This window comes from Myotis brandtii, unplaced genomic scaffold, assembly GCF_000412655.1.
Source record: "Myotis brandtii unplaced genomic scaffold, ASM41265v1 scaffold63, whole genome shotgun sequence".
NCBI classification, from domain to species: Eukaryota; Metazoa; Chordata; class Mammalia; order Chiroptera; family Vespertilionidae; genus Myotis; species Myotis brandtii.
Window position 1 is genome coordinate 774,984 of NW_005370411.1, and position 23,172 is coordinate 798,155.

A 23,172-nucleotide genomic window follows, 5' to 3' on the forward strand; every position below is an offset into this window, starting at 1 on the left:
ATATACATTTTACTAATTTTCTTTCATCTCTGACACTTCTATTATAGAGAAAGGGCAAATAGCAATATTAAAATATTTCTTCTCATTAATTCGCTTTTAATGTGCACGAATTCCGTGCACCGGGCCACTAGTATGTATATAATTCTAATGCACATTAGAATTTCTTTTTTTTCTTTCCTTTTTTTTTTTTTTTGGTCATTTAAATATACAGTCAAGTACCTTGTGTGTAAAAATAGCATTTTCAAACTTCATTCTTAATACAAGACAAATATCATGTCTCTGTTTCTTTGTATTTGACATACACCAACAGTGATTGGGATGAAAGTGTAAAAGTTGAATTTACTTTTTCTCTAAGGCTAACATTGTAAAACATGGCTTCCTTATTGCTGGAATAATTGGCCATCTAAGAAAGTCATTATTCTGTCACTCTTATTTTGAGTAGAGCAGATAGCATGCTGACTGTAGCAAAAGAGATGCTCTTCATTTCTGTGGCCCTACTTAGTAATCCACTTCTGGGTGAGTACAGGTACCCCTGTTCTGTTTTCTATCTCTTCTTTTTTCCCCATCTCTTAGAGATTTTCCCCCCTCTCCTAAGCACATTTTACATGGAGAAAACCATTCTGTTTCCTTGCTTTTTCATCTCACAACTGAAATGCAAAAGTGCAACTGATTGGTTACGTGGTTCATTGCAAACCCAGTGTAGTAGCAACAATTTTACAAAAGCCGAAATAGAAGTTGTAAAGATGGATTTTATAACTTTTAGCAGGGTGTGATATATTCTTGACTTGTCTTTCTATAGAAAATAACTCTAAATATTCACTCCATGTATTACAATGTTTGTTTTTCTTAAAATTAAAATGATCTTTACATTACAGAATAGATACCGATATGTAATGAATCCATTTCCCTAATACAGATCACTCATGTAAGATGTCACTTGAACTTCATAGAGTTTCCTAAGCACAAACACTTTAATTCAGTGGAGGATTTTTTACCAAATCACCTGGGAGAGGTTCCTCTATAGCAGTGGTTCTCAACCTGTGGGTCGCGACCCCTTTGGGGGTCGAATGACCCTTTCACAGGGGTCGCCTAAGACCATCGGAAAACACATATATAATTACATATTGTTTTTGTGATTAATCACTATGCTTTAATTATGTTCAATTTGTAACAGTGAAATTGGGGGTCACCACAACATGAGGAACTGTATTAAAGGGCCACGGCATTAGGAAGGTTGAGAACCACTGCTCTATAGGAAGAGAATATTAAGGGTCCTTCAGCTAAGGCTGGAGAATTGAGTTACCACTCTGTAGAATTGGGTTGCTGCTTGCTTCCAGGGTGAATCTGTTCTTGCCTCTGCAGTTGGAGCTCAGAGAGAGTTATCCCTTTCAGTATCAGCAGCTTGTACACAACAGACCAATTACCAACAAGCCTGCGTAATTGGAAAGAGAGGGTTCCTAATCATCCCCACGATGTGACACATTTTGGCAGCGCTTAGGATCTTCATATTTCTCTTTTCTATTTCTAATGCATGTCTAACTCAAGCAGAAAGGGATTTTTGTAGGTGTGCACGATTCCTCCTTTTTCATGGTATTATGAAAAACATCATTTTTAACTCAGAAGACACCAGGCCAGCCTTCTCATTATTTCATTTGTATTTTAGTGTGCTTTTATCATACCTGTGGTTTTGCCCTTTAACTCCTGATCTGCATAAGCTATAATACATTTCGGTAATTCTTACAATTAGTTATTCTATGGGTTTGCTGTTCTTTTCTGCATTGATGAGGATGGTTGATAACTATTTTTTGGAATTTTCCCAAGGTAAACTTATATTCATTCTGTATAGCATAGACATTTGGGGCCAAAATATTTACTTTGAAAGTTTTTGAGTATTTACAAAACTATATTTTAAGAAGTTTTTCTTTCTTCCCAAGGATAGATGGGTGGCTATCCATTTCGTTATGAGTCATTATTAGTTAATCATGATTGTGGTGATATAAATATTTCCTTTCGCTCCTCAGATTTCAAGTCATGTGGGTCAGGATCTTGCAAAAAGTATAACCTTGAACTCTGCTCTAGAATATTTGTCAAATTTTACACTATGTAAAAATTAATTCTTGAAAGATTGCATAAAGCCATGCATAATAGTCATTCATTTTGTTAAAGCAGATATTGCCTTTGGTTCAGGCTGGACCACAGTAGAACTGTGTACATGAATACAGATATTTCAGTATAATATGTAATTTGATGAGCATCAGACACTTCTATAAAATAGGGATACTAATAACTACCCTGTAGATTTATTATGATAATTGAATTAAATAAATCATGTGAAATGTTAAGTACACTCTTTACAAAAAAAAAGAGTGCTTGAAAATGTTCACTATATTTCTGAATACATGCCTACAAGGTATAAAAGTGCTCAGTTCTGACTGAGGACAAAAGGAGGGTGTCACAAAGGGGGTAAAACCTAAATTGGACTGGTGTGTCAGTTGGTTGGTACATCGTCCTATACACCAGAAGGTGGCTGGTTTGATTCCAGTCAGGGCACATAGCTAGGTTGCAGGTTTGATCCCCAGTTGGGGTGTGTATGTGAGACAACCTACCTCTCTCTCTCCTTCCCTCCCTCCCTCATTTCCTCTCCCTCCCTCCTTCCCTCCCTCTCTCCCTCTAAGGTCAATAAAAGAAAAGAAAAGAAAAGAAAAATGAAACAGTATGTGCAAAGGACTGAGGCAAAGGGATGGGCCTGGATATGAAAATTCTTGTAGACAAAATTGAGTTTAGGTTTTATTCTGAAGTGAATGTTATTTTATCTATTAGATTTATTTTTTCTTTTTCTTTAACTATGAGTTTTAGAAAGAATGGAGAATCTAAAATGAATTATCTAAGTTGTCATTAGCAGTATTATGAAAACATTAATGGAAAACAAGTCTTAATTTTAGACATCAATTTAGTTACTGAAGAAGGTGCAAAATATTGAAGAAAATGAGACTGTGGAATACAAAAAAATTTAAAGTGCACATGCTTCAATTATTTTGAGCATATTTATTTTGAAAATTTAATTTTCAATTGCTCTTCTGTAAATAAAACTCTTTTAAATGCTCTAAGATAACATTGTTAAAAGGAATCTGTTGTAATAAGGCAATAAATTGCTCAATAATTTGTATGTCTTCAAAATTTGTATTTGACAGTACTTTCTAAACAAAGCACTATAAAATAATTTTTGTATTTATTTAACAGACCTTCTCTGTCTCTAGGATGAATGCAATGTGGTATTAAAAAAATCTAAACATAAAAATCCTAGGTATTATCCTACCACTAATATACCACATAACCTTGTCATAATCATAGTACTTACCAGAGCCTTATTTCTTTATCTGAATAAATTGATTTAGTTTCTTCTTACCCATGGAGCACCAGTTTTGTGATTACTTGTCATCCATTTCCAAATATACAAACATTATATTAACAAAATTTATAAATAAAGTACAACTTGGTTTAGAGAAGGATAATACAAAATTCTGCTTATAGATGATCCTATTAAATATACTTTTCAGAAATTATATAGAAAGGATATTAGTTAGCAATATGGATATGGATAAAAGTTAAAGTAATAGTGATTATACAAAGAATGAAATGACTTTTCAATTTTTAAATTCTTTTTATATGCAGACCTGACAAAATATTTTTAGTAGATTATTTAGAATAACTGCCCTTTCCTATGAAGAAGTACAGTCTAGTGATATACTTCTTCATTTGTTGCTATGTATTTATCTTTCTTTAGTAAATTCTTTAATTTACTTATTTGCAAAAGTATTTAAACATCTCTAGATGGCTCAATATTTTTTAATGTTCTCTTTGACATACATGAGCATAGAAATATTTTTCTAATTTATAAACTCATAGATATGAAGAAATTTTCTTATTAGAAAACAACTACCTTTATTGTCAGGTAGTAACTTAAAAACTGGTAAAAGTTAGCTTTATAGACACTAGCCTGTCATGACTTGATATCCTGTTATTTGGGTCAAATTTTCATTTGAATGACATTTTCATTGTTCTTAAGGTGAAAAATGCATCTGCAAACCACAATTAGCTATAGAGTTCGTGGGCAAATAGTCACTGTCTAGTCAACATGAAAAATACCCTATTTGTTTTTTAGGTATCTACACTAATAAAAGAGAAACATGGTAATTAGCATAGGACCGCTACCCTTCCCATTGGCTAATCAGCATATCCTTATGCAAATTAACTGTCAGCCAAGATGGCGGCCGGCAGCCATAATTTATAAACTCATAGATATGAAGAAATTTTCTTATTATAAAACAACTACCTTTATTGTCAGGTAGTAACTTAAAAACTGGTAAAAGTTAGCTTTATAGACACTAGCCTGTCATGGCTTGATATCCTGTTATTTGGGTCAAATTTTCATTTGAATGACATTTTCATTGTTCTTAAGGTTAAAAATGCATCTGCAAACCACAATTAGCTATAGAGTTCGTGGGCAAATAGTCACTGTCTAGTCAACATGAAAAATACCCTATTTGTTTTTTACTCGTATTTCTATAATTATAAACATGAAATAATTATAAACATGAAACAATAAATCCACAGCAATCAATATAGTAACTGAAATGTGACACTTTTTCATATGTCTCTCTGTCAGCCTTTAAGAGTATTCTGCCGAATGCTAGTATTTCTCCAGGTGCTTCTTGGAAAATAAGACTCTATGAACAAATGTTTGGGAAATGGTGGATTCAACAAAGTAAAGCAAATTATTTTACTTTTGTTTCAGTGTCAATCTGCCAGAGGAATCTTAATTTGAGTGCTGAGCTCATTATTTTGTGTAATATCTCATGGGACTAAAGATATTGCACAGGATACATTTTGGAAAATACTTGTTCAATTTACAAACATTTTACATGGAAAAACTTAAATGAAATAATACAAACCATAGTCCACCTGCCCTCTGATACTCTAAGCGGAAGATGGGGCTGCAAGGCCAGGTGCCTTCTTGGGAAGGGAAGAGACAGGGCTGCCACAATCTTCCATTTGCCCTACTATTAGAGTGCTATTCTTTTAGTCTTTAAAAGAATCCAAATTGAAGCAACAACAAAAAAGGGAAGAAGAATGAAAATATATTTTCTAGTATACTAGTAAAAATAAAATTGTAGTTTTTATGTTGGTTTATTATATGATGAGCTTAGAAAACAGCTATTTGCAAATCAGAATAATTGCCCTTTTCCTATGAAGTCATTCTGGAGGGTAAAGATTGCTTTTCTTCTATGTGAATTACTTGATTTTCTTAAAGAAAAAACAAAATGAAAATAAGGAAACCCCTGAAAAATTTGAATACAGATGTCTCCAAAAGGGTTATTGTTCCTAGGAGATCCCCCCCTCAATGTGTCTCATAATCTTTGTATAATTTATAAATGATAACAAAGCAATCAGGCCACATTCATAAAAGTCCAGTGACACATAATTTAGTTGAATCTGAGGATTAGAATTAATTGTCTCTCTTTGTTCCAAGTTCTAAATCTTAGTAAATGATTCACTGCATGTCATTACAGCTTAATATTTGCATGAAATCACAGTTTAGCTGGCACAATTTAACAGCAATTAAAAAGCTATTTAATTGTCATGCAAATTGATATGAGGACCCTTGAGTAAGAAGGGTATCTGCCTTTTTTTTTTTAAGTATCTCCAAGCGGACAGTCATATACTTGCAGACACCCATAACATAATTGATAACATTCTTCCTATTCAGGGAAATATAAGTGAATAATAATTTATGATCTCCATTATAAATAAGACAAAAGAGCAACAATATGAATATGCCATCTGTAGGAAGACATTATTATGGTAATGATAATGTATCTTTATCTCCCAGGCATAAGTCTAGGTTGGAGGTAAAAGCTACACTTGTCCCTGTGCTCTAGTTTATAATCCCTTCCATATCTTCCTTTCTGAAGGCAGACATTTCTGTAGCTCTCTGGAACATAAAATGCATAAAGCAACTTATGCAGAAACCTTTTAGGAAAACTAACCATCTCATTTCTAGGTCTAGATGGCTGAGGCCCCTACCCATCATATTGATGATATCAGGAGCCAGCAAAATGAAAAAGGAAAATAGCCCTGGCCAGTTTGGTTCAATGATTAGAGCATCGGCCTGTGGACCAAGGTTCAATTCCTGGTCAAGTACATGCACCTGGGTTGCAGGATCCCCTCCCTGGTTGGAGCGTGTGCCAGAGGCAACTGATTGATGTGCCTCTCTCATATCTGTTTCTGTCGCTCTGTCTCTCTCCTTCCCTCCCTTCCACTCTCTCTAAAAATCAATAGAAAAAAATATCCTCAGGTGAGGATTAACCAAAAAAAAAAGGAAAATATATAATAACACTTCTTATATCTCAAACCCAATACACAGTCATGTAGATTATGACTAATGTTATGCTACTCTGACACCGTCCATATAACAGATCTCACTGAGGAGTTCCCTGCCCTCATTAAGGCCCTTCCCTACACAAACACTCTTTTTTAAAAAGATTACTTCATGGTGGCCAAGACATGGAAGGAACCAAAGTATTCTTCAAAGATGATTGGATAAAGGAGATGTGGTACATATATAAAATGGGAAACTATTCAGCCATAAGAAAAGGTGAAATACTTCCATTTGCAACATGGATGGATCTTGAGGATACCATGCTAAGTAAGATAAGTCAGACAGAAAAAGTCAAGAATTATTTAATTACTATGAAAATTCATGCACTGGCGGGGGGGTCCCTCAGCCCTGCCTGCCTCCTCTCACAGTCTGGGAGCCCTCAGGGGTGGGAGGCGACCCGGTGATCAGGGGAAGGCGACGCCCCCCATCACACCTCTGCTGCTGCCACTTCCGGCAGCCCAAGCCTCGGCCAGCCCTGGTTACCTGAGCCTCATGCAGCCCTGGGTGGCTGGGCAGCCAACATCCAAGGCTTGCCTGTGCCTTGGGCTGGCCCTGGGTGGTTGGGGGGCTGAGGGGACTGGGGAACTCTGGAGGCAGGCACACGGCAAGGCCGCGTGTGGGACCCCCCCATATCCTATATAATAAAGATGTAATATGCAAATTAACCCTCATGCCCTCACAAGATGGCTGCCTACGACCAGGCCGGCAGGGGGTTTAGTGAGGGACGACCAAACAACTGAACAGCAGACAGCGTGGGGCGACCAGGCCATCAGGGGGGTAGCTGGGGGGTCAACCAGACCAGTGGTGTGGGGTGCAGTTAGGGGTGACCAGGCCAGCAGGGGGGCAGTTAAGGGAAATCAGGCTGGCGGGAGGGTGGTCAGGCTGGCATGCTGAGGCAGTGAGGGGCGATCAGGCCAGCACGGAGGGGGGAAAATTAGGGGCAACCAGGCAGGCAGGCAGGTGAGCGATTAGGAGCCAGCAGTCCAGGATTGTGAGAGGGATGTCCAACTGCTGGTTTAGGCCCAATCCCCAGGATCCGGCCTAAACCGGCAGTCAGACATCCCCCGAGGGGTCCTGGATTGGAGAGCGTGTAGGCTGGGCTGAGGGGACCCCCTCCCATGCACAAATTTTGTGCACCTGGCCTCTAGTATATTATAAACATAATCTCACAAAAAGGATTCTTTGGTATTTCACATATAACCCATATTGCAGTGTTTGATACCTAGTAGAACTTCAGTTAGTATTTTTCAATAAATAATATTATACTGAGGTTTGAAAGACTCAGATGAGTGTAAAAGATTATTGATAAAACTTAAAGAAAAGGCTGGAAGAGTTAAAGGATTTAAGTATGGAAAAATAGTGAGAAGGAACACTGAGGGAACATGCTCACCTACTCCTTGGGACCAACTTGGTTTATGCAGAGTCTTAATGACAAATAAGAGATTGTGAAGGTCTTTTTATCAGCTTTTCCGAAAACACTTGTGCTTAATAAAGTTAGTCTCAATAAGAATCTAGTCACCATTTCTTATGTCCTTTTTCTCTTCCAAATAATGCTTTTATCCCATGAAATTGGCAAGGCTCTAATAGAAACCTTTTTCCTCCCTCCAGTTTCCCTTTCTCTTCCTCTTCTTCCAAACTTTCTTTTCACCCTAAATTTATGGTCATTTATTTTCAACCTGTGAGAAACAGATACTTAGGGATTGTCAAAGGTAATGAATGGTAGTTTTATCTACATACCAAGCATAGTATGAAGACTGAAGGACTGAGTACATGAATATACATGTATTGTTATAACTTATACTTATGTTAATATTCCTTTTTAATTATTTGAAAATGGTGAAGTAATTATTAAGATGTAATCAAAACCTTCACATAATTTAAAATGTTTGATTATTATATATTTCCAATCCCCAAATTTAGAAAAATAGAATTGCCATATTAGATTCTAGACTATCTTCACTCCTAAAGACTCCTTTCTTACTGGACTTAATCAGATGTTAATAACCATAGGTTCTTTATGGTTCCCATCAGAAGAAAGAGCTCAAACTAATATAAAAGACCAATAAGTGTTTATTGATGAAGTTTTCAACTTAGCACTATTAATTCACTGTCCTATACATGTACATTTGTTTTTAATTGCTTTTCTCTAGGGCCACCTTCAGCTCCTAGGAATGTGGTTTTTAACATCAATGAAACAGCCCTTATTTTGGAATGGAGCCCACCAAGTGACACAGGAGGGAGAAAAGATCTCACATACAGTGTAATCTGTAAGAAATGTGGCTTAGACACCAGCCAGTGTGAGGACTGTGGTGGAGGACTCCGCTTCATCCCAAGACATACTGGCCTGATCAACAATTCCGTGATAGTTCTTGACTTTGTGTCTCACGTGAATTATACCTTTGAAATAGAAGCCATGAATGGAGTTTCTGAGTTGAGTTTTTCTCCCAAGCCATTCACAGCCATTACAGTGACCACAGATCAAGACGGTAAGTGCCACTACTCTTCTCTCAAAACAGACCCATAATTCCCTTCTGATGCATAACATTCTTGGTGGACCTATATTTACTAAAGTGCAATTGCATTCTCTATACATTACAGAGGCGATTTTCTGGTTGTTGTTTCTTGTTGTTTCCTAAGGTGCAGAAAGATATTTTTGATGTTTCCTCTTAGTAGTAAGTTAATTAGATACAGTGCTTCTCTCTGTTGTTTATACATTTATGTTTTTTATATAATCCTATATAATCCAATATATCTTAATGTGTCAGTTCATATCACTAATGAATGTTAGACATAAAAAATATTAAATGAATCGAAATTGTGTTGCCCCAGTTATGCTGCCATCCCTTTTCCACATCAAATAAAGCAAATAGTAAGAATTTATGTTAATTATAATTTATATCTATATAGTGAAAAGATTTTAGTCAACATACTTAACCATGATCTACTCTGAAAATAAATAGAAAACAATCCAGAATATGTCCAAATGCTGCTATTTAGGTGCAGTTTGTAAAAAGTAGTTAAACTGTATATTTTTTAAAAAATCCAGTTGCTTTCAGTTAAATGTTCTCTTTATAACGCTATAGATTTTTACCGCAATGAAGTTAGGTGCAAATACTCCTATAATTTTTATATGTGTCTATTCTCTTTAATTCTTCCATAATAATAATATATTGCAGAGCAATAAAGGAAAAGCTTCAGAGATTTTAAAAATTCCCTTTGAGAAGCATTCATAAATTATGTGGATACACAAATGATTCTCTTATGAAAGAAAGCATTGTTGCATATGAATATACATATGAAACAAATTTAAAAAGATAAAAACTGTGTTCATACACTGTATTTATTCTTCTAGGTCTGTTATAACAGATGCCATAGACTAGGGACTTGAACAACAGAAATTTATTTTCTCACAGTTCTGGAAACTAGAAGTCTGAGATCAAGGTGTCAGCAGGGTTGAACTCATTCTGAAGCCTGTCTCCTTGGCTAGTGGATAGCCATTTTCTCCCTGTGTCTTCACATGGTCTTTCCTCTGTGTGTGTCTGTATCCAAGTCTCTTCTTCTTATAAGGTTATTGTCGTATTGGATAAAAGCCTACGATGTGATTTTATTTTACCTTCGTTACCTCTTTAAAAACCCTGTCTCCAAATATGGTCACATTCTGAGGTACCAAGGTTAGGACTGAAGCATGAATTTTGGGAGGATGCAGTTGAGACCATAACATGCACTTAAAGCAACATATATTGATATTTTAAATAAAAGTATATTGAAAGTGTTGGAATACAACTAAGCAATTAAAAGACTATTGATACAAGCTCTTGGATTAACTTTAAGGGCACAGTGGTGAGTATAAAAGCCAATCTCAAAAGTGGCATACTATAGGATTCACTTGTATAGCATTCTTGAAATAGCACAATTGGAGAATTTATTAGTGTCTGGGGACTAGTGATTAGTAGAGAGATGTGAATCAATAATTATTGGGGGGAGGGGTTTAAAAAACATTGCTAAACCTATAAAATGTGCAAGAAGAAATTTTAATATTCTACTAAAACGTATTTGAAATGATTGACTATTTTATTCAAAATATTATCTATAAGTTCACATTGCTGATGTCTTCAGAAATGCATCGAATAAATAAAGCAAAGACAGATAGTATCACACAATCATCATCTTTGTCTTTACTATGCAATTTTCCCCTTTATTTAACAAATAGCTCTACATCATAGAAGTTGCTTTACAGTTGTTCAAAATGGAATTCTTATTTCTTCTTTCCCATAGTATCAACAAAATCTTGTCAAATGTACCTTCAGGATAGAACAGATTAGGGTCTTCTGTTCCTCTCTGCTTTAGCAGATTATTTCTAAGTCTCTTTTGCTGCTACCTAATAAAAAAAAATACATCCCAGCATAACTATTCTTAACTATAGCATATAAATAATTGTGTTAGTATAAAAACAATATATCTACAAATAAAATATGTATGTTAATATGCCTCATAATTTTATACATACATATAGCACCCTTTCATTCTGGGATTAGAAGAAAGTTTACTTAATGTACTTTTCCACTTAGCAGAAGATAGAATATAAATGCTCACTTTAAAAATTAGGGAATTCATTAAAAGTGTATTGCTGTAAGAACAGAAGGTATATTAAGCATGGAATAAGTTATAATATCTATATATATTGAGACTATACATTTTAGAAGGATAATATTGTTAAGCAAACTTCCCTAATAAATTTATCTTGAGGAATGTTAAGAAGCGATTATTCCTAATGTAATTTGACTATTTTAAGGTATGATTAGTAATAAAAAGGATTGACATATTTTTAAATTTTATTTGGAAAATGTATAAAATTCCAAAATTGAACTGAAATATTGCCACGCATAATTAAATATTATGACCAGCCTTACATGCATGAGTGACAATCTCCATGTCATAATTTTTAGAGACACCAAGAAGCCCCTATCTCTTTGTGTCTGAAGTTCTGACATTAGAGACTCACATCTTGAAAAAATGCAAATGCTCCAGGCAACGATAACATTATGAAACAATTCATCTGTGGATGTATCAGTTGTTCTTTTTATATCAAAAGAGGCCAGATCCTAGTTGGGTAAAAGAGGAGCTTATAGAAACTGGAATGTTCAAGAACCAAACTTCAGCTGTTGTCATAGTATAGCCTTGAAGAGATAATACTTTTATAGCTACAGATACAGGAAGGTTTTTCTGATTATTTCACTTGGTTATCTTTGGAAATTCTCTTTAAAGTGCCTGAGAGGCATTTTTTCAAAGTTATTTGATAACACATTACAATTTTATTAGACGGGAGGGACCACAGTAAATGATTTGTTTCATTATCTATAGGTTACATATTATTGTTTTTATACTAAAAATCAAAAGCAATGTGTGTTATTCATAAACCTTTAATTTGTTCAACAGATGAACAATGGTGAGTGAGTCCTTATAAATCTTACCCTCTGGTAGGGAGGCAGATAATACATAAGTAACTTGACAATTATGTAATTAGCACTGTGGTTAAGTCCTATGAAGGAGAGAAGCTCAGGATATTTGAACAGCACATATTCTCCAGGTCCGGAGAATAAGGGCTGCTCTTTCTGAGGAAACAACATTTAAATTAAGTTCTGTGCTAAGAGATGACTAGAAGATGACTAGGCAAAATGAGGCTGGAAGAAGGGAAAACATTTTAAGTAGAAGGAACCAAGGAAAGGTTGAGTAGTTGAGGGATGAAGCATTGACAACTAATGTATCAAGAGCATCTAAGTAGTTGGTCTATTGCAGAGGTACAAAAGAATTTGAGGAAGGAACTGGAGATTTAAATCAAACTTTGGAGAAATTAATGGGTGTCTGCAAATTAGCCAAGACAAGTTAGAGAGTCAGCATTTATCAGAAAATCCTGATATATTATCAGGGCCACAAGTAAGGAAAAGAAAATCAGCATCATAATAATATTGTTCATGAGATGACCCTCATATGAGTAAGGAAATAAAATATTATAGACCAAAATATGTAGACAGTTGTGTGAGTTATGCTTTCACTGCTCAATATATGCAGTGCGAAGGATGAGGATAAAGAGGAAGTTTACCCTGAATTGCCTCTTCATCCATGTAATCATTTCTCATATTTAAGAAATATTAAGGAAACTACATTAAACAACCTTGACTTAATTGTTTATTATCTGTTTACAATTAAACAAATGTAAAAAAATGTTTGCCAAATCACTTAGAACCACTTAGCTGTAGTTATGTGAAACATTCCTTGATTATTCTGATTCTAGTTGGATAAATAAGATTTTAGATTTAAGACTGTGACTCTCATAATTAGAAATCTTTGCAATAAACCTTAATTAACTGACTCCTATAACCCCTAAGAGCTATATTTGTAACCTTCTATTTTCTTAGTTTTTTTAAATAGTCTTTCAAGGTGTTTCATTTAGAGATCAAAACAAGAAAGCAACAAATAGAAAATATTGGATTTTAATCTTCAGTTCATGATAGGAAAACTAAGGTGTGTAGTTCAGTAAAAGGAATTATTCTGGTCAGAGACAGTAAGGGAAATGTTAATCATGGAGAGTCACCCTGAGACAAATTTTGTTTGTAGACATTCTGACATGTGCAAAAACCTTTAGGAGCCATGTTCAGAGTAAGAGACATGCTGAATTACAAACCAATTCTGCTGACATTTGCTAAAGGGTCTTTAAAGTAATTATTGTCTGAAGCAGATTGTCCAATTCATTGGCTTCTTAAAATATACACTCAGCACTCCAATCTGTGCCATTGGGTGACTATTCTGTATAGGTCTTGCCTTAGGCTCACGTTTTGATTGCACATTTCACATATTTGCTCATGAATTAATTGAACTGACACTGAAATAGATGAAAATCAAAAAAGTATTCATATATTTATAAATGTAATATGTATATTTCATTTACAGTTCCCTGCCTTTAGGTAATACAGTCTATTTCAAATGCCAACATTTTGTACATTGCTGGAGTAGGTAACTAGGGACACTGTAAACATACATGCATCTTTATATCTGCATTTTAATATATTTTATTTCTGGATATTTCTCACAGTCTGCATTGTGTTTTCAAAATTTTGACAGCAAATATTTTGTTTTCTAAAATCTGTGCATCTATTCAAAGTAAAAAAAAATTGTATGAAAGTTTTAAATGCTCACCAAAATACACTGAATATAAGCCATTGGCATGATAAGTTGAAAAAGGCAATAACCATAATTTAAAGTAACAGATATGCTGTACTATTTGTACTTTTTATATCTCTTAAACATAAGAAAATTATTGCATGTTTAAAAACTGCAGACAACTTTTCCTGTCTCCCCAGGAAAAGTTGTTTCTCCTCTGAAAGGTGCACTGAATATTTTATTTATGGACGATAATTGAAATGTCAGTCTAGTTAATCATAACTAAATAACTTTATGTTTCATCCAAATATTAAATTGTAATAGAGTCTGGATGACTGTAAACTTTGTTTTTACTCCTGAGAAACATTAAATTACTTCAAGTCTGCTGTCATTTTGAGGCATGCATCTTTTGAATAAATGAATGATATAGAAAAGTCCCTTAGACCTTAACAATTAATTCTCTTAGGTTTAAGTACAGAATTTGAACTGCTCCAGTCAGTCAAGTACATAAATCGAACTGCTCCCAGTCAGTTATGTACAGAATTACCTTTCTTGATAATATAATAATACTAGAGGCCCAGTGCACGAATTTTTGCACCGGTGGGGGGTCCCTTGGCCTGGCTGGTGTTCAGGGCCTTCTCACACAGTCCTGATCACGGCCGGCAGGCTAGAGGGAGGGACCGTGGGAGGTTGGCTGTTGGAGCGCACTGGTGTACAATAGTGCTCATGGTTCTCTCCGTCACTGGACCATAATCATATTTTATAATAGTCTGCTTTCCTAACCAATATGTAAGTTTCTTGATAGCAAGAATGATGTATTATTTGACTAAGAATATCCTCAACCTACATTGTCTATGACTTAATATATCTCTGTCAATTGCCTTAGCAGAAATTGGAGATGGTTTGAGTTCATCTTTTATTTGTTAATTTATTAACTCATTCGAAAATATTTATTGAATTTTGCTATCTGTCTGGAATTTTTTTATGTGCTAGGTTATAGCCAGAAAAAAAAGGAGAAAAGGAAATATATGGTTAGCAGTGTCTCTGTCTTCATGGACATTATATTTTAATGTTGAATAATGATATGTCCCATGAAGAAAAATTAAGCAAAAAAAAAAAGATTTGTAAGTAATGAGAAGATGGGCAATTTTACACAGGAGAAAAAAAATTACCTTTCTTGATGATATATTAATACTAGAGGCCCAGTGCATGAATTTTTGCACCGGTGGGGGTCCCTTGGCCTGGCTGGCGTTCAGGGCCTTCTCACCCAGTCCTGATCGCAGCCAGCTGGGTAGAGGGAGGGACCGTGGGAGGTTGGCTGTTGGAGCACACTGACCACCAGGGGCAGCTCCTGCATTGAGCATCTGCCCCCTGGTGGTCAGTTCATATCATAGTGACCAGTTGACAGGTAGTTCAGTTGACCTGTCGTAACGGTCACTTAGGCTTTTATATATATAGATATAGATAATACTTGAACAGATCATAAATAAAAGAGAAAACTCTGTGAATATATAAAAGAAGACTACTCCAGGCAGTGGGAATAAAAAAAGGGAAAAGCTTGCCCTAGCTGGTTTAGCTCACTGGATAGACCATCGGCCTGTGGACTGAAAGGTCCCGTTTCAATTCCAGCCAAGGACACCTGCACAGGTTGCAGGCTCGCTCCCCAGTAGGGGGCGTGCAGGAGGCAGCCAATCAATGATTCTCATCATTGATGTTTCTATCTCTCTCTCCTCTCTTCCTCTCTGAAATCAATAAAAAAATATTTTTTTAAAAAAAGGGAAAAGCTTTAAATTTAACTAGGAATTTGTCTAGAAAGTAACAAGAAAATATTACTGCATATATATTCTTTAGTATGTACTAAGTTTCATGCTCACTAAATCCTCTGATGCTATACTTACAGAATTTGCAACAAAAGGTTTTAATCAACACTAAACTTCTTTTATAGCAAGCATGTCTTTTCTTATTGATCATATATTGTTACAAAATTTGTTTAACCCTAAACCTGATTTTAAGCAATTGGCCTTTAGTCATCAGCTGTTTCTCTGAGGAATTCTCATTTGCACATTTTGCAGGAAAGGTAACTATTTTCTTTAGTATAAAATAATAAGATCTTATTGTACTTTTGATGCTTCTACTACTACATAAACAATCTTAATGAAAAATAGTAACAGATGATTTATTAAATATCTTAAATTCTGTAAAGTCTAGTTAGCAGTGAAAATAAGTGTAAATGTTCATATTTTACATAATCTATATCACATGATATAAGGCTCTACTTTATAGTTAGATGAATATCTAGGAAATTTGTTTGCCTATTTTCATTGTTGTTTTTGTTGAAAATGGAAGCCAATTTAATTTCATTAACTACATTCTGCCTATAAAAGAAATCAATTGATTTGGGTAACTGATTCATACGTTGTTACTATTAAACACTAGGGTTTTTAAAAAATATTTTCTAAAAGCCTCTTTTACTTTAAAGGAAAAATTAGTAAGAGTTGAAAACACAATGTGTAAGACTAAAATGAAAAGATTGTTAATGTTGACAGATTATTCAGATAATTGTTAAAATATGAAATGTCTTCAAACTTAGAAAAAACTGCAATTCATGAAGATTGAGACTAATTGCTGACCTTTTCATCAGACAAATTCCATATAGCATCTTTAGATTAAGTTGCTTTTTCTTCTCCCATATATTCCTCAGCACTTTTCTATTTGGTTTGGATTCTTTAAACAGTCAGTTCCAGCTACATAATTTCTGATGTCCAGTGAAAAATGAAACTGCAAAAACCTTTGTTCAAAAAGAAGGGAAAAAAGACCATGAAAGGTACTAAAATATAAAGTTTTCTCCTTCTGAAATTTCTTTCTGAATTTGTCATTATGCTTTTTAATTGCCATTTAATGCCCTTCTAAGTGAAGAAAAACTGAATTTTAAATTATTAGCACAAACTTTACCATTCATCTATATATTGCTTTAATGATACTTTTAAATGTAAATGTAAGAGTATTTAACTCATACTCAGAGTCATGGAAATCACAGGGTTTATTTTCTGTAGTCTTACCCCCACCCCATCCCCAGTCCCCAAGGGTATCTCAAGAAAACCAGAATAGATAAATGTAAGCCAAACCCAGAAAGTGTAGAAAAAGAGGAAGAAAGGTCGTCCTGCAGGCACTAAGCCAACTAGAGAGCACTCTCTCTGCACCCTGATACTTGTAAGAAGAATGAAGATACTCCCAGGTCTCCTGGGCCTTCCAAACCCACAGTAGAAGGGAGAACCCCAAGGGTCTTTAAACCTCCTAACCACAAATGTTGGCTACTTGCATGTGGTGGGAGAGAAGCTCGCCACTCCTAAAATGTGGCCTCTGCAGCGCTGGCCAGTGTTTCTCATTGGTTAGAGCATCAGACTGCACACCTAAGGGTCACAGGTTCAATTCCCGATCAAGGGCACGTGCCTGGGTTGTGGGTTCGCTCCCGCACCTGTGGGAGGCAACCAATCAATGTGTCTCTCTCACATTGATGTTTCTCTCTTTTTTTCTCCCCCTTCACCTCCCTTCCACTCTCTCTGAAAAGTAATGGAAAAAACATGAGCTTAAAGATAAAATCATTAAGAACTTCAATATGGCAGTAGCTGAGCATTAATTCCTAAGCAGGGTCAGGAAGCTATGCAGTTGTGAAGTCACACACTCATCAAGCCAGCTATGAAAACATTTTACAAAATAGTAATGTCATTGTTTTTCCCATTTATTTCTATGTCTTAGCAAACAAATACAGTCTGTGACCATTGATGTGCCAACTATTGTGCTGTATGCCATGTAGTGAAAATAAAATGCATGGGTGAGTGTTTGAGACATGGTGCTTACTATGGAGCAGCCAACAGTCATTCCTTCTCTAAGATTTAGAAGTGAGAGCTTGCCTAATTAAAGAAGCCTAACCTAGGTATTGTTACTGGAGAAATTAGTGGGCCACATTTCCCCAACAGTGGGTGTGAGATGGCTCTTGTGATATCTTCAGAAAATGAATTTTCTAAGATTCACATGGGAGAATGAATAGTTTTTATTGGCATGGAGTTACATTCTTCAGGTTGTCAAGTTTCATGCCCCATAACCCAGTCCTGAAAAAGATGCACCTGGGGATTCAGCAAAGCCAGAAGTAGGGCCAGTGTCCAAAGTGTTGGTTCCATGTTGCAGCCAGGTGTGGCTCAGTATTTAGGCTAATTACAGTCCATCAGCCCATTGTGTGGGTCCCACTTGGCCAGTGAGCCACATGAGAGAATGCAGGATCCCAAGAGAGCCAGAGGATAAAAATCAAGAGCCAAGAGGCATGCTCCTTTGTTGAGAAGTTTAAATATTCATAGTTCACGCCCTTGTAGTGGCCACACCTATTCTGGCCAATTACCTGTTCCCAAGTGTGATTGACAGATAAGCACCTTCCCACATCTCTCAGACCTTACTGGGTATGCCTCTAAACTGCCTTTGTCCAGTCCCTTCTCCCATTGATCAGTGGGGAACAGACCTGGAGAATGCTAAATGCAGCTTTCTGACAAAACTGTATAAATGGCCTGCCTATGTTATCTAGTCTTCCCTTTACTCCTTTCCTGTTAAATAATAATCAGATTCTTACAACAATATCTATATGATATGATTCAATATACATTTTCAAGAACTGAATGCCTGATACATTACTGAGTACACAAGTCCTAAAAATACATATAAAGTAGTGATTAAATATTGATATGATAGGCAATGAATGTTAATATTTCATTTATCTAGTTTTATAAAAGAGACCCTAGTTGTCTGACCACACATTTATCCTTTTAGGCAGTGAGCAAAGTTTTTTGTAATGAAAGATTAAAAACAAAAATTGAACTATAGTTTCCTAATTTGCCTAGTACTATCCTAATTATTTTGATATTATAAGAGATCTCTGCATAGATTTCATAGCTATTGACACCTTTGTGCTCTGCTAAGTTATCAGTAGCTATGTCCTCCCTTTTCTCCTCTCTACCAGGCTCTTACTCCAACCCAGGTCTTCACCTTAATATTGTCTGTGATCATACATATATGCATATGAAATCTTTGGTTAATCTCTTCCTGCCCTCTCCGCCCTCCTTCTTTCTGAGATTCATCAGTGTGTTCCATACCTCCATGTCTCTGGACCTATTTGGTTCACCAGTTTATTTTGTAATCATATTCGATATTTCTTAAGTAATCTTTTATAAAGCATGTAAATAACATCAAAAATGATAACTATATCTATATGAGTAGAAATTCCCTTTCATTTTGTCTTTAAAAACTTATTTTAGCCTAGTGGTGTGGTTCAGTGGTTAAGCATCGACCTATGAACTAGGAAGTCACAGTTGGATTCCTGGTCAGGGAACATGCCCAGGTTGTAGACTCAATCCCGAGTAGGGGGCATGCAGGAGGCAGCTGATCAATGATTCTCTCTCATTATTGATGTTTCTATCTCTCTCTTCATCTCCCTTCCTCTCTGAAATCAAGAAAAAATATTTTTTTTTAAAATGTATTTTACTCTTCTGCTGAATCACTAAATGTCTAAGATATGTGCTACATTTTATTTTAAACTAAAGCCCTGGTGCACGAATAATTGCACGGGTAAGGTCTGGCCGGCCCACCCCAATTAGGGCCAGTTGGGCTGGGCTGGCTAGGGGTTGCGGGCAGTTGGCGGGCCGGCCCCACCCCCAATCAGGGTGAGCGGGGGGGCGATTGGGAGTGGGGCCGGCAGGAGAGAGGGGCCATGGGTGGTTGGCCAGCCAGCCCTGTCCCCTGGTCAAAATCCTGGTTGAACTCCTGATCAAGGGGACAATTTGCATATTAGCCTTCTATTATATAGGATACTCATGTAAATGGATTCACTCTTTTTTACTTTTTATATAAATAGTGGATGATTGACTATTTTCTATCTATAAATTTAGATTATATTTGCATAAGTTTATTTGAAAGTTATGTCCTATCACATAATTTTAAAATTTAAAACTTTGTATTCCTTTTCATAAAGATAAATGTGTTAGGCAATTATAGATATGACTTACACATTTAGATTTCTATAAATGGGGAATAAGTTCCTACAAATGTTTATTGTGCTGCACAGTTTTGAATATTTAAAATGTTAAAAAGCCCTAGCAGGTTTTGCTCAATGGTTAGAGCATTGGCCTGCAGACCGAAGGGTCCCGAGTTTGATTCTGTTCAAGGGCACATACATAGGTTGCAGGATCCTCCCTGACAGAGGCCCCGTCAGGGCACGTGCATGAGGCAACCAATCAATGTATTTCTCTCACATTGATATTTCTCTCTGTCATTCCCTCTCTCTAAAATTCAATGGAAAAATATCCTTGATGAGGATAAATAAATAAATAGATTAATTAATTAAAATGTTCAACTGCTGTTTTTATTTTTTTTATTCAAATGTTTCTTAGTTTTTATTAATTCTTTATTGTTTAAAGAATTACATATAGTATTACATATGTCTCCTTTTTTCCCCATTGGCCTATCCCCAGCCACTCCCAACCTCCCAACTCATGCTCTCACCACCCCTAACCATTGTCTGTGTCCATTGGTTATGCTTATATGCATGCATACAAGTCCTTTGGGTGATCTCTTACCACCTCCCCCTACCTTCCCTCTGAGGTTTGACAGTCTGTTCAATGCATCTATGGCTCTGGCTCTATTTTTGCTCATCAGTTTATGTTGTTCATTAAATTCCACAAATGAGTGAGATCATATGGTATTTGTATTTCTCTGACAGGCTTATTTCACCTAGTATAATGCTCTCCATATCCATTCATGCTGTTGTGAATGCTAAGAGTTCTTTCTTTTTTACAGGAGCATAGAATTTTGTATCTTGCTACATTGCCGAATTCATTTATTAAATCTAGTAGTTTTTTGATGGAGTCTTTAGGGTTTTCTATGTATAGTATCATGTCATCTGTGAATAATGACAGTTTTACTTCTTTTCCAATTTGGATGCCTTTTATTTCTTCTTCTTGTCTGATCAGTATGGCTAGAACTTCCAGTACTGTCTCGAACAGGCGTGGTGAAAGTGGGCATCCCTGTTTTGTTCCTGTTCTTAGGGGAAATGGTTTTAGTTTTTGCCCATTGAGTATGATGTTGGCTGTAGGTTTGTCATATAAGGCTTTTATTATGTTGAGGTATGACCCCTCTATTCCCACTTTGCTGAGGGTTTTTATCAAGAAAGAATGTTGGATTTTTTTCAAATGCTTTTTCTGCATCAGTTGATATAATTATGTGATTTTTCTCTCTCAATTTATTTATGTGATGTATCACATTTATTGATTTGTGGATATTGTACCACCCTTGCATACCAGAATAAATCCAACTTGGTCATGGTATACAATATTTCTAATGTAATGCTAGATCCAATTTGCTAGAATTTTCTTGAGGATTTGTGCACCTATGTTTATCAGAGCAATTGGCCTATAATTCTCCTTTGTTGTAGTGTCTTTATCTGGTTTTGGGATTAGGGTAATGCTGGCTTCATAGAAAGAACATGGAAGTGTTTCTTCCTCTTGAATGTTTTGGAATCATCTGAGGAGGATAGGTTTTAGTTCTTTGAATCTTTGGTAAAACTCCCCTGTGAAGCAGTCTGTTCCAGGGCTTTGTTGGCTGGAAGTTTTTGATGACTGCTTCAATTTCCTCCATAGTTATTGGCCTATTCAAATATTTTATTCTTCCTGATTGAGTTTTGGAAGGTCGTATTTTTCTGGAAATATGTCCACTTCTTCCAGGTTGACCTGTTTTTTTAATAGAGTTGTTGATAGTATTTTTTTACAATTCTTTCTATTTCTGTGGTCTGTTGTTATTTCGTCTCTTTCATTTATGATATTGTTTATTTGGGTACTTCTCTTTGCTTCTTGGTGAGTCTGACTAAAGCAGTGGTTCTCAACCTTCTGGCCCTTTAAATACAGTTCCTCATGTTGTGACCCAACCATAAAATTATTTTCATTGCTACTTCATAACTGTAATGTTGCTACTGTTATGAATCGTAATGTAAATATCTGATATGCAGGATGGTCTTAGGCAACCCCTGTGAAAGGGTCATTCGACCGCCAAAGGGGTCGCGACCCACAGGTTGAGAACTGCTGGGCTAGAGGTTCATCAATCTTATTTATTCTTTCAAAGAACCAGCTCTTGGTGTATTGTTTTTGTTTTGTTTTCTGTTTTGTCTCTATGTCATTTCCACTTTGATCTTGCATATTTACTTCCTTCCGTTAGCTCTGGATTTTTCTTGTTGCTCTCTTCCTAATTCTTTAAGTTGTAGAGTTAGATAATTTGTTACACGTTATTCTTGTTTTTTTTGAGGTAGGCCTGTAGTGCTATGAACTTCCCTCTCAGGACTGCTTTCACTGTGTCCCATAGATTTTGGATTGTCATTTGTTTCCAGGATGTTTTTAATTTCTCCTTTGATCTTTTTGGTAACCTAATCATTGTTTAATAGCATGCTATTTAGCCACCAAGAGTTTGAATTTTTGTGATTATTTTTATTGGAGTTGATTTCTAATATTATGCCATTGTGATCTGAGAAGATGATTGATATAATTTCAGTCTTCTTGAATTTGAAGAGACTTTGCCTGTGTCCCAATATGTGGTCTCTCTTTGAATATCTCCCCTGTGCACTTGAGAAGAATGTATATTCTGTAACTTTGTGGTGAAATGTTCTGAAGATGTTGATTAAGTCCATCTGATCTAGTGAATCATGTAGGATTGCTGTCTCTTTGCTGACTTTTTTGTCTAGAGGATTTTTCCAGTGATGTTAATGGGCTGTTAAAGTTCCCTTATGATTGTATTGCTGTCAATCTCTCCTGTGATATATTCCAAAAGTTTTTTGAGGTATTTGCGTGCTCCTGCATTGGGTGCATATATATTTACCAGAGTTATATTTTCTTGTAGTATGGATCCCTTTATTATTGACTAGGGGCCCAGTGCATGAATTTGTGCACCTTGAAAGGAACTGTGGGCTGAGAGTCTGTAATGGGCACAGGGGTGGGTCTCAGCCCATCCTCTGTGCCCTCATAGGGCACCTCCCACCACAGGTCCTGTCCACTGTCTGCTGGCAGCCCCACTCCCACCCCTGTGCTCACATGTGCTGACGGCACAGAGTGATTGGGGCTGGTGCCAGCAGTGAGTGCAAGCAAGGCTGGCACTGTCAGTGGGTGCAAGCAGCGGCTGCTGCCCTGATCAGCCCTCAGGAGCAGGGCAAGGTGAAGAAGCCCTCAGGGGCAAATGGGGCTGGCAGCTACTGCTCGCACCCCCTGATGGTGCTGAATGATCTGGACAGGTGCCAAGCGCCAGCAGCAGGTGCGGCAGTGGCTCTAGCACTGGCTGCGGCTGTGAGTGGTGGCTCTGGCGCTGACAGCGGGTGCAAGAGGGGCCAGCGCTGGCAGCAGGTGCGAGTGCCTGGCAGGACCACAGCACGCGGGAGCAAAGAATTTTTAGTAACCACCAGAGACTCGCCCCAGTGTCAGTGACCGGCCCCATGCCTTGGTCTCATGCTTCCACTGACCTGCTCCACCATCCCACCGCAGCCGACATCCACCATGTTC

The 23,172-nt window shown here is 36.5% G+C and overlaps 1 protein-coding gene across 1 annotated transcript in view; it reads left to right on the forward strand.

Moving 5' to 3' along the window:
- LOC102255541 (ephrin type-A receptor 6) overlaps positions 1 to 23,172 on the forward strand; it is a 994,071-nt gene that overhangs the window by 453,619 nt on the left and 517,280 nt on the right. The window contains exon 5 of the mRNA XM_014528319.1: positions 8,590 to 8,925. Within this exon, the coding sequence (XP_014383805.1) occupies positions 8,590 to 8,925 (336 nt within the window). The remainder of the gene's footprint in view (positions 1 to 8,589; positions 8,926 to 23,172) is intronic.